The 12,076-nt window shown below is 39.3% G+C and overlaps 1 protein-coding gene across 3 annotated transcripts; it reads left to right on the top strand.

The window, feature by feature from the left end:
* Positions 1-993: 993 nt before the first annotated feature.
* On the top strand, positions 994-10,730 carry LOC131246106 (phospholipase D alpha 4). Of its 3 annotated transcripts, none has more exons than XM_058245974.1 (4): positions 994-1,121; positions 2,168-2,746; positions 3,552-4,740; positions 10,176-10,730. In XM_058245974.1, exons 1-4 carry the CDS (start codon positions 996-998, stop codon positions 10,583-10,585), a joined length of 2,304 nt encoding a protein of 767 aa, XP_058101957.1. In that variant the 5' UTR covers positions 994-995; the 3' UTR covers positions 10,586-10,730. The 3 variants fall into 3 exon arrangements, with proteins under 3 accessions (XP_058101957.1, XP_058101955.1, XP_058101956.1); XM_058245972.1 differs by having other exon boundaries at positions 10,152-10,730; XM_058245973.1 differs by having other exon boundaries at positions 997-1,121; positions 2,156-2,746; positions 10,152-10,730.
* The last annotated feature ends 1,346 nt before the right edge of the window (positions 10,731-12,076 follow it).

Here is a 12,076-nt window from a genome sequence, read left to right as displayed (position 1 = left end):
TTCTATCTTAAAAATTATATTAGTTTTACCGATGAAAATTTTCGTCAGTAAAAACATTTTGACCAACAAAAAAAAAAAAACGGATGGTAAAAGTGCTGTTTTACTGATGAAAGAAAAATTCGTCGAAATTTTTTTCATCGGCAAAAAGTTCGTCGGTAAAAGCACTGTTTCTTGTAATGAGTCAAATCTTTTCTTCCTCTCCTCTTCTCCAACACTCCTTCCGTGCCCTTTGCTAGACGTCGCTGTTCGTGTTGCCGGTTCCTGTTAATTAATCATGTCGGTATCATCGGCCATGTACATTTTGACAACAGTCAAATTCTTTTAATCCATGGAAACTGCTGGAGTGCTACTAGACGAGGATCAAATTCTTTCAACGGTGGGCCACACCACTTGGACAGGCCATGCTCTAAGAAGAGCAGAAAGAATTCTATGAAAAATCACTCAGCTCTTTCCGATTTCTGCGTTAACAAACAAATCTTGATGCGGAGCATTTTCTGAATTCCACTTAAGTACTATTTTCGTAGTTAACAAACAGGCCCTTAGCCTGAGCAAACTCCGAAAAACATGATGACCAAACGCTAGAGGCTATTTCAATAAAATCCCTGGAAGCCGACCAGATGAATGGTCAAAAGGAGCTGCATATCAACATTTTTCAACTATAAAATGAAAATTCCTTAAAGAAGGGTACAATTGACTATGTACGTCACCCACATCTAACCACAGCCCGAAGTGGTATAAACGGAAACTTGATTGATTGATGTTTAAGCGACGAGGACAGAAGTACCTTATCACACACTCCAGCTATTGCCTCTAAGAAATCAAGTCCAGACCCGTCGAAGCTTTCCAACCCCCGACCTCTTCCATTGCAGTTCAAGTTTGCATTTGGCTTGTAATTCACATCCAAGAAATTGATAATCCTCACCCCTTTTATTTATACATTCTTACGCAAACCCTCCTCTCTTTCCTTATTTAAAGATTGCTACATCTGAAGATTCATGTACAGTCACAACTTTTCAAACGTATCTTTGGTTATGGAACGAAACTTCTTCAAATTCCTGCATGGAACACTTGAAGCTTCCATCTTCTATGCTACAGCCTACGATCCATCCTCTCCCTGCAGTGTAAGTATTATATATAGCCAAATGACTATATCTAAACTGTTAGATACATTCTTTCTGCTCATGTAGAATGTCTGATCCATGAAAGGGTGGACCACACCACAATGATGATCTCCTGTAGTGAAAATCAGGACAGTCCAAACTCGGTCGAGTCAACTTGACTCAGAAAGATTTTGAGACGAGTCACTGAGAAACTGAGTCTTGGATCTTACTCAATCCTAACTCAGACGTATCATTGAGTCAACTGGATCCCTTCCAGTGACTAGAACTGAGTCACTCAGCGAGTCACAGGGAGAGGTAAGATGAGCTTAAGCAGCACACTGTTGAGTGGTTTGATGATAATGTTTGCATTTTATATTACTCATATTTATATATGTTAAATATCTACTCCTATTCTTAATTTTTTGAATTTATAATTATTAAATATTGAGTCAAGTTGGGTCGAGTCCTTAAATCAACCCGATCCAGCTGAACATCGAGTTCACTCAACTTTTAGTGTTTTCAAACTATGTTGTAAAGCCTATTGTATGGTATGGCTCAGTACAAGAGTGTGGCCCACCTATTGAGTGTAGAAGCCTCATTTGCATACCAAGTGCTCATCATGGCCCACTTTTTCAACTGATTGGATATTATACACGTGACATGTTTGTGGCTGTATCTGAAACCTCAACACACAGCTGCTGTATATGGTCACATTTTCTTATATTGATGCGTGCTAACGAATACATAAGTATAGATGTACACTTGGTAATTGGTATAAGCATGGATGGAAGTCAGGGGAGAAGCTTTCCCATTTGTCCCTGTGATGACCAGCGTTTCAGTTTAATGTCAGCCATGGATGAACCACAATACAAAACATAGTGTTAGGAAATCCTGGCCGTCCACGTTGAATGTGGACCGTCAATTTGTTTTTATACCGTTTCTTTGATGTTAAGATTGCCATATTGTTGTATTTAATTTAATTTTCTTTTTCTTTTTCTTTTTTCATCTGTTGGATCCCGACAATTTTCTTCTCCAAACTAAACCAATGAAACCAGGATGCATTTCAGTGTATATGCGTGGGAGAGAAGCCTTCATACGTGACCATCAAGCTCAATGAAACCAAAGTGGCAGAGACGACCCACGAACTCGACCGTACATGGAACCAATCCTTCCAAATTCTTTGTGCTCATTCCTCCGATTCGACAATGATAGTCATAACACTGAGGACTAGATTTTCCATCCTGGGCAAGATCCACATCCCAGCCCACCAGTTGTTAAATAATGCTTCCCTTCATGATGGTTTCTTCCCTCTCCTCACGGAGAAAGGAAAGCCAATCCCGAAACTCAAGCTCCGGTTCCGCCTAGGTTTTAAGCATGCGGAATCCGACCGGCATTGGGGTAGAGGGTTTGCACATGGCACGTTCTTGGGCATCACCAGCGGCGTGACCTTCCACCAACGTTCCAATTGCGCAGTCACGCTGTATCAAGATGCACACCACAGGCCTTGCTTTCAACCACCACTTCATATGGATGGAGGGCAGATGTACCAGTCAAGGAAGCTGTGGGAGGATATCTACAAGGCCATGGACGGCACCAAGCATTTGATATACATAGCTGGCTGGTCTCTCAACCCTAAGATAGTACTGGTAAGCATCATCCATTAGCAAGATGTATTAAAATCCCATTTATTCACCGTTGATTAAGGGTCGCAATGGGCTTTGTAGCCTCCCTCATGACATGACAAACCCATCTCGGCTTTGGCCAGGGCTTGGACGTTGCACGCATGGCCCAACCAATTTTTAGGCCAGACTCGAGCAAAAGTCATTTTGGCCAGAACAGGCCCGCCCAACCCAACACTATACATGCATGTGTAATTTCTTACAAATATGTCATTACAACCCTCTATTGGAAAGTCATATATCTTGAATGTAGACTCTTGGTTTCATTCCTCTAAAATGGCTATTTCTTTGTGCATGTGTAGCCAACTTTATCAGTGGTAGATTAGAAACATTGAAGTGGGAAAATCAGGATTCTGTCAATTTCCAGCCTGGGTCCAACTAAAGTTTTTGGGCTTGAGCTTGAACCTCCTTTGGTTGTCCCATGCTGGGCTTGAGACTTGGGTCTTATCTGTTTGGATGGGCCTGGGCTAATGTAGAAACCCAGGCCATCACCACCCTTAGTTTGGATGGACACGTGAATTGAATTGTTACGAAATGCCGAAGCTACGATGAGGATTCTAGTTTCATAAAAAGGCAATGACTCAAATTGAAAACACCTCCATCTCAAGTCTATCCTTTGATTTTAATTCCAAGGAGTCTTTCCCAAATAAAATGATAATGCAATTTTATTACGATTCAAATCCATAGAGCATCCAAATGCAATGCCGCTCTAACATTTCGATGAACTCCGTTATGTGGAAGCTAATACCAATCCAAGAATGTTTGTACGAAGGTAAGAGATCCAGAAACTGAAATTCCACAAGCGAAGGGAGTTACGATTGGGGAGCTGTTGAAGCGTAAGGCAGAGGAGGGAGTAGCAGTTAGGATCATGCTCTGGGACGATGAAACATCGCTGCCCATTATCAAGAACAAAGGGGTGATGAGAACTCACGATCAAGACGCTTTCGACTACTTCAAGCACTCAAAGGTGGTGTGCCGGTTATGCCCGAGGATGCACCATAAATTCCCTACATCCTTCGCCCACCACCAAAAGACGATCACCGTTGACATCCAGTCAAGCATTGGTCATAGAGAGATCATGAGCTTCGTTGGCGGTTTGGATCTCTGTGATGGCCGCTATGATACGGAGGAGCACTCGTTGTTCCGAACACTCAACACCGAATCTCACGCTGATGATTTCTACCAGATCAATTTCGACGGTGCTAGCCTCCACCGAGGTGGACCACGAGAGCCCTGGCATGACACCCATGCCTCCATCACAGGCCAAGCTGCTTGGGATGTGTTGATAAACTTCGAGCAACGTTGGATGAAACAATGCGAGCCTTGTTTGCTCTTATCCACCGATGAGATCTCCGATCTCATCCAACCATCCATCATGGTAGGACACGATTACAATTGGAAAGTTCAAGTCTTTCGATCAATTGACCACATCTCGGCGAGGCCCTTGCTGGATGATGTCTGTGTTGCTGAGTGCAGTATCCATGCAGCTTACGTAGAAGCCATTCGCCGGGCAGAAAGGTTTGTTTACATTGAGAACCAATATTTCATAGGTGGTTGCAATATGTGGGAAAAGGATCAGCGATGCAGGTGCAAGAACTTGATCCCGGTGGAGATAGCCCTGAAGTTGGCGAGTAAGATACGGTCAAGGGAGCGGTTTGCAGTGTACATTGTGATCCCGATGTGGCCTGAAGGGGTACCAGAGAGCGAGAGTGTTCAAGATATACTGCACTGGACAAGGTTGACTATGTCGATGATGTACCGGTTGATCGGCGAAGCAATTGGAGAAACTGGTGTGGGAGTTCACCCGATGGATTACTTGAACTTCTTCTGCCTAGCCAACAGGGAGAAGGTGGTGAGAGGGGAGTTTATTCCACCTTCTTCGCCTCAGCACACAAGTCAATATTGGAGAGCACAAATGCATAGAAGGTTCATGATCTACGTTCATTCCAAGCTTATGATAGGTAAGAGGAATCCTCTATTCTATGTCATTTTCTTTGGCTAGACATTCCAAATTCCTCCGTGGGACATTATAAAATGAGGTCAGATCATCATCATCATTCTAGTCTAGCTAATAGGCCTGGCAAGCGAATCCTGCTCAGCCAAATGAGGTCAGATCATCATCATCATTTTAGTCTATCCAACTTACAGGCCTGGCCAGCGTATCCTGATCTTCCTGAAAAGCATGGGTGATGTGCGTCTCTCATACAATGGTCCCACTGATTTAAATATTGGTATCATTGCATGTTTGGCACCCTTAAAATATGAAAGCATATAGAAAATATCGCATGTATTGCTTGATAAATCATTGTTTTTTTTTTTTTTTTTTAACATTAGAATATATATATATATATATATATATATATATATATATATATATATATATATATATATATATATATATATATATTAGTTAAATTATCAATGAAACTTCAAAAGATGTTAAATTATATATTTAGAACTTAAAAGACATCATAAATTTCATTTATATAAGGTCCCAAATTATGAGTTGTCCTACACAAGTGGCGGACATAACGCACTTATATCCAAGATGAGTAATATCATTTATAAATTATACAAAACAAGTAAGAAAATACAACCCATACATTCAATATCAAAAAATAAGTAAAAAAAACATACATATATTAATACAGCGTATGTATTAAAAAAATATATTTCAAAATTATTTTCTAATTTCTTTTTCATAAGATTTAACTTGTTTAAAAAATTAAATAAAAGAGTATTGTTGATAGTAAGATCAGTATACACTTATCAATACACAAACATATTAAGAACCAATTTTGGTTGGTTATATATATGTGGGGAAATAGTTCTATGCACTCGAGCTCATGGGAACTTCCCATGAGGTCAAGCTGGGCCCCACCGTGATACCTGTCGAACATCTACCCCATCAGTCAGATGCACAATTCCATGGTGGTCCTCTAGCTTAAAAAGCAAGTCAATCTATGATTTTTGTGGGCCACACCACATACAAAAGTTGAGAGGGTTATCCTCCCATTAAAACATTCATAATCATTTTTTGGGCCCACTGAGATGTTGTTCACAAATCCAACCCATCCATTATGTGTGTCCCACTTGGATGAGGGCTTAGACCAAGTTTCAGGCGCATCCAAATTTCATGTGGGCCCCTCCAAGTGCTTTTATATGTTTTAGGCACGTCTTCATATGATTTTAGATGGTATGGATCACCTGAGTTCCGTGTACGGCTGATTTTTGGGATATCCCATAATTTAAAGGGGACCCATTAAATGCACGGTGTTGATGTTCGACACGCATCATGGTGGGGCCCACACAACTCGACCTCATGGGAAGTTCCCATGAGCTTGACCGCATAGAACCATTTCCCATATATATATATATATATATATATATATATATATATATATATATATATATATATATATATATATATATATATATATATATATATATATATATCAATATCAAGGTGGGCCTCAATGAGAGGCTGTTTGGATCTTACGTCATTATACTTAAGCTACTTATACCTCAAGTAACTTATCTTGGTTTCTACTTATTCAAGAAATAAATATGATAAATAACATACTTATCACCCAAAAAGTGAAACAGAATATTTGATTTCCAACATCACAAAAGTTATTTTTAAATATCTTTCATTAATATCTCCTTTTGTTTTCTTCCCTTTAACATTTTTTTTTTCAAATCTCTTCCAATTTTTACTTATTCATGTGGGATTCTCATTTAATATCCATTATCAATTATGTGGGGCCAACATTGAATGTGGATCATTCATTGTGTTGAGTTTACCTTGGCATTATCTTCAACGTGAACCATCCATTGTGTGGAGCCTACTTATAATGTGGACCATTCACCTCACGAGGGCCACCTTCGATGTGGACTATTAATCAAGTGGGGCACACCTAGGATGTGGACTGTCTATCGAGTCAGACATTGGATGTGGATCGTTCATCATGTGAGGCCCAACTTTGTAGTTGGACACCCATCATACGGGGCCTAACTTAGATATAGGTCATTCAATGCATTACAGGTCGACCTTTGATATGGATTGTCCATCATGCGAGGCCCACCTTAATGTGGGTCATCCACCATGAAAGGCCCACTTGAGTGGGTCATCCATCATACAGAGCCCATTATTTAGGCCTGACCTTTAATGTTCACTACCAATCATGTAGAGCCCACTTTGAAGTTGTCTATTTCGTGGGTTCCACCTTCCAAGTGGGTTGTCCATCATGCTGAGCAATTCATCATTAGGGGATAACTTTTGACGTTGACAGTTCATTATGTGAGGCCACCTTAATGTTGGCCATCCATCATATGGGGCCCACAATTAATTATCCATCATATGGCGCCCACCTTTAATGTCCACTACCTATCATGTGGAGCTCACCTTTAATTACACTATCCATCATGTAGGCCCCACCTTCGATGTGGGCGTCTATCAAGCAGGGTAACCTTTGATATAGACTGTCCATCATGTGTAGAGATGTGGACTAAAAAGCTTTACTGATACTTGTGAGCAAGTTTTAAGTTAATATGCTACCTTTAAGAAGGTGGTTACGAAACAAACTTTTGTTAAGTAGTTTATTTGCTACTTATAAGGTTTTTTTTTATTTAAAAAAGCTACTTATGGGAGTGTATCCAAATAGGTCCTAAATCAATTATCGACAAACACCTTACATAATTTTTTCAAACTCTAATTGCAAGTTAAATGGGTAAAATAGTGGGAAGTTTCAATTTTCCATGAAATTTTCCATTGTCGTAAAAATAAACAATCAAAAGTAAAATTCAAAATTTGTGCAAGCAAAACAGGTAAAATTATATAGATTAGTACCTGGTTCCATCGATTATAAATCATTTAAGAAGAAAAACACTTTAAATTGAAAAAACTCACCGATTGAGTTTTGGTCTGTTTCTGCTCTTCAATCTCTATTTCCCCACTCATCCTCCTCTCTCTCTAAAAAATAAAATTTAAAAAAAAATTTTAAAAAAAAAACAAAAAACAAAAAGAAAAGAAAAAAAATAAAAGAAAAAGAGAGAGGAGTTTTTGGCATTTTCTTCTTGATTTTCGAAAAGCAATGTTGTTCCCCGGGCATTGTATCTATATATTCTATGTATTTAATGATATTCAAAAACTTTATACAACACTATATATCATTGTTATATGCCAGTACTTTTGGATATTTTAAGCAATATGTGTGAGTTTAATGACTCCTTGATTTTGCATCACGGGAGTTGGATACCAACTTAAATCACAATCTGCTACTGCAGTGAAAATCGAACATTCCCATGAGTGGAATGATAGTTTTGCCCTTTTCATAGTGCTCTTTCACTAAGAACTCTTTATTTTTCTCTTATGGGTCATCATAGGGTGCACATGGTGCTCTTTCACTAGAAAATCTTTATTTTCCACCCATGGGTCACATTATAGTAGACATGGTACTCTTTCGTTCGGAAATCTTTATTTTTCACTCATGAGTTAAGTTAGAATGTACATGATGATCGTTCATTGGGCCACATCAAGGTTGCTAGCAATCCATGTCCATGGTAAAGGACCATATTCTGAGCTAAACACCTTTTTTTTTTTTTCAAAAAATTCTGGACCGCCAAAACCTTAAAACAATCATATCTCGCAAACTATAATGAGTTTTTCGACGTATCATATATGATTTTAAGGTAGGAAAAGCTAGTTTAGCCAACCAACCCATCTATATTGGGTTGCCCATGCTAGATTTGTGAGATTCCATCAGGATTGACGGTCAAAAGTCCCTTTTATTTTCGTTTTTACTATAAATAATAAGTTTTAGTTTAATTATAACTTTTGATCCTTTGAGTTTTAAGAGTTGTGCCCAACATGAAAAGGACATAGAAAAATTAAGAGGATAATGTGGTTATGCCAAACTGGACACTGACTATTTTTGACCGAAAACCATGAAGTCTATTAGGAATGATGATCGTATATAAATATATTAAGTTTAAGTCACGTTTTTAGGGTGTTTGAGTTGGAGTTTGAGTCTAAAACTCCTTAGGTTTGAACTCATTATTTAAAGGATTGTAATTTTTTGTTTTCATCATCAATTAATTTAATTTTGAATTTTTTAGAAATTATTTCTATTTTATCCCTCGTGGATTTGAGGAAACTATGTGAGGAATCCAGAGAGCTCTGTGGATTCGAAGTAGTTATCCTTGAGGAAGACGGTGGTCGACCTCATCACGTTTTTCCCTACATCATTGAGTTTGGCTACATGAATATTCAACACAATCAAGGACAGCATCATCAATTATAACACAGGTTATTAAGTCTTTTCTCGCTACTTCCACCAAGGTCCTTTTTCAACATTCCTTGAGAACACACCGAGTAGAAATAACCATGATCCCATTTCCTGCCAAGTGGATATTCAGATCATTTTTACCCCTGCTTTTCAATTTAAATGACTTTAATCTAAGGGATCTACCCATACGATGGCCACAAGTGACCGTGTAGTTCTTCCTAGGCTCGAACAGGAATTCACACCCTAATGAGCTCTTACTTGACATATGCGGACTTAGTATGATCATTCGCAACACATACATGCACACCATCAATTTGCACGTGGCATGCGTGTACTGTTACTCGAAAGGTTCTCTCACAGCAGATGGGCCATATCTCAAAATCAACTAGTTCAGACCATGCAAACAGTCTTATTACTGGGTATTTTTCTTGTAGACTATTTTCAACATAATGGTCCACGTTTCAGCAAAAAAAAAAAAAGGCCAGATGTAATTATTCATCAGCGTATGGTTGAGATATGAACCATCGAAAGTGGGTTCCACTATTCGAACAGCTTAGATTGTGCTTCCTTGGTAAGGAAGATCGTCATGTGAGAGCATATTAAGTTTACTTGTATGGCGTGAGACATGAAATATTTAAGAGCTTTCCTTGAATACATCCCGACGAATCACGGTTTGATGATGTGGACTTTAACTTTTGATTATGGGTCATCTTCCAATGATTTGTTCGTTGATATGACTAATCTCACTTTAGATGGTGGAAAGACAATAAATAAAAGCTCTTAATTTGATTATTCCAAACCTATGGTAATCTGAGTCATTTGCTTTGAACATGAGTAGTCAACCCATGTATTTATATAATTAATAAGTTAAAATATTTTATTTGAGAGTATTTTTAGGCATCCCCACCCTAAAGGAGCCACATTAATAAATAGTTTGTATCTTTTTCAAGGCTTAAATCCAACAGCTTGGTTCCTAAGGTATCTTTTTGTAATACGTCAGAAGGCATTTAAGAAAACCTCAGCATTTAATGCAGAAGGTGATAGTAAAAAGTGTTTTTTTTTTTTTTTTTTTTTTGGTGAGCCAGTGGACGATGAGTACATCTTGATAGGGTCGGCGAATGTGAACCAACGATCGATGGATGGGAGAAGAGACACTGAGATAGCAATAGGATGCTATCAGCCTGACTTCACCGGCGAAAGGAGAGACAGTAGCGATGTTCACAAGTATCGGATGTCACTCTGGTACGAGCACACCAGGCGCATTGAGCAAGTCTTCCTAGAACCGGAAAGTGTAGAGTGTGTGAGGAGGATGGTGGGCATTGGAGAGGAAACGTGGATGGCATACAGTGGGGAGGACGTAGTAGACATGGAAGGAGTGCATCTTGTCAACTATCCCGTGAGGGTAACAAAGGAAGGATGTATTGAGGAAATTGGGGAGGATGGTGGGACATTCCCAGACACCACCGCGCTTGTTAGGGGAAAGAGATCTAAGCTTCTTCCTCCCATTTTCACCACTTAATTTTTGTATGATCGTAACATCGGTAATAATCTTCCTGTATACGCATAGGTGGATCATCTTATTTTATAGTTAGATTTTTATTCAAATACTCATTATGTAGAAAAAATTTAAATACTAAATAAGATAATCTGCATCTACCTATTTCTACGCAGCTACACATATAGTTGTACGCTATGGTATCTGTCTTACGATCTGAGAGTTGTCTCGTCTCCTCTGTACAGCTCTCATTTATTGTCGCTGGCAAGTACACCTTTCTACTCAGCGCATCATGTGCGCCTTTCCATTGTAGATCCCGAGGGAAGAAAATCATCCTGATCCACGGTTCAGGAGGGTCCGATCGCAACCCATCACTTGTGAGAGGCATGCACTGAATGGTTTCCACTCATAGTGCATATGCCCTCTGAAAAATTGAATCTAATTTTATGAATGGGGCTTACAATTGAGAAAAAAAAAATACCGCATAAGTTAATTTTGATATCGTTGGTTAACTAAGTTTGTGGAACGTAGGATCGTCGATGCATCAATTATGAAAATAATATGAACTTAATTTAAATCACGTACCTAAATAGGAACTTAATATGAAGAATCTTTGATACGAGCGAAGTTGAATCTTTGATATTCTAAGCCTTCCACCCTTCTTCAAATCCTACAATAGGACTTCTGTTTTCTATATATGCAGGTGAAGGAAGCACGACTAGTGTTTATAATGAATGAGGGATGGAGTAATTCAGCCCATCACATCTATTCCTGCATAGGTCTCCACACTATAAGATTCTAAGTCTTTCTCAAATACTGGGCATACGTGGCAAAGTTCAAGCAAACCACCCCTTACATATTTATTGTTGAAAATTAGTGATTTTAAAAATAATAAAAATGAAAATTTAAAATTTTCAAAATTTCAGGATTTTTCCACCAAAATATTTTTTGAATTAAAAAGTGTGGTGTGTGTACTTTGTCCCACATCGAAAATGCAAAGAATAGTTTTGTGGTTTATATGAGATGTTGAGAAGGGTATTCTTACTTGGAACTTTTTGGAGGAGATGAAACACGGGCTGCGTGTTCCAATGCGAAGCACTGGAACACACGCATGCACGCACGCGGGTGCGCGCTCGCGCTTGGGCTCGGGCACGGGCGTGGGCGAGGGCATGGGCAATGAGACAGTGAGGCAGTGAGGCAGTATAGTTGTAGTAGCGCTAGAAGGCGCACTTTACACTTCGCACGTGCGCATCGTGTCACAGAGTGGTCGCTCCCTCGCGACCTTACGCGAACCGGCGCGAGACGATGCGGTAGCAGTGCGATGGGTCTAGTACGATGGGTTTGGTCAGAGCCTTAGGCGGTGTGGATCTGAAAAGTTGGAAATTAGTCTGGGTTTTATAGGTGACTGAGAACGGTCGGATCTTAAATCCGAAACGTCCAGCCGTTTTTTAAACAGATGGCTACCTTAAAAGCCACAATGGTTTGAAAACGAACGGGACAGGATGATCCAACAGT

This window comes from Magnolia sinica, chromosome 5 (genome assembly GCF_029962835.1).
Source record: "Magnolia sinica isolate HGM2019 chromosome 5, MsV1, whole genome shotgun sequence".
In the NCBI taxonomy this organism is placed as follows: Eukaryota; Viridiplantae; Streptophyta; class Magnoliopsida; order Magnoliales; family Magnoliaceae; genus Magnolia; species Magnolia sinica.
This window is presented reverse-complemented; position numbering and strand designations above follow the sequence as displayed.

Excerpts from the sequence above, each read along its gene's own strand:
- LOC131246106 (XM_058245972.1), top strand. The coding sequence starts at position 996 with ATGTACAGTCACAACTTTTCAAACGTATCTTTGGTTATGGAACGAAAC. Across the intron at positions 1,122-2,167 it reads ATCCATCCTCTCCCTGCAGT|TGTATATGCGTGGGAGAGAA; the intron begins GTAAGTATTATA and ends GATGCATTTCAG. Across the intron at positions 4,741-10,151 it reads TCATTCCAAGCTTATGATAG|TGGACGATGAGTACATCTTG; the intron begins GTAAGAGGAATC and ends TTGGTGAGCCAG.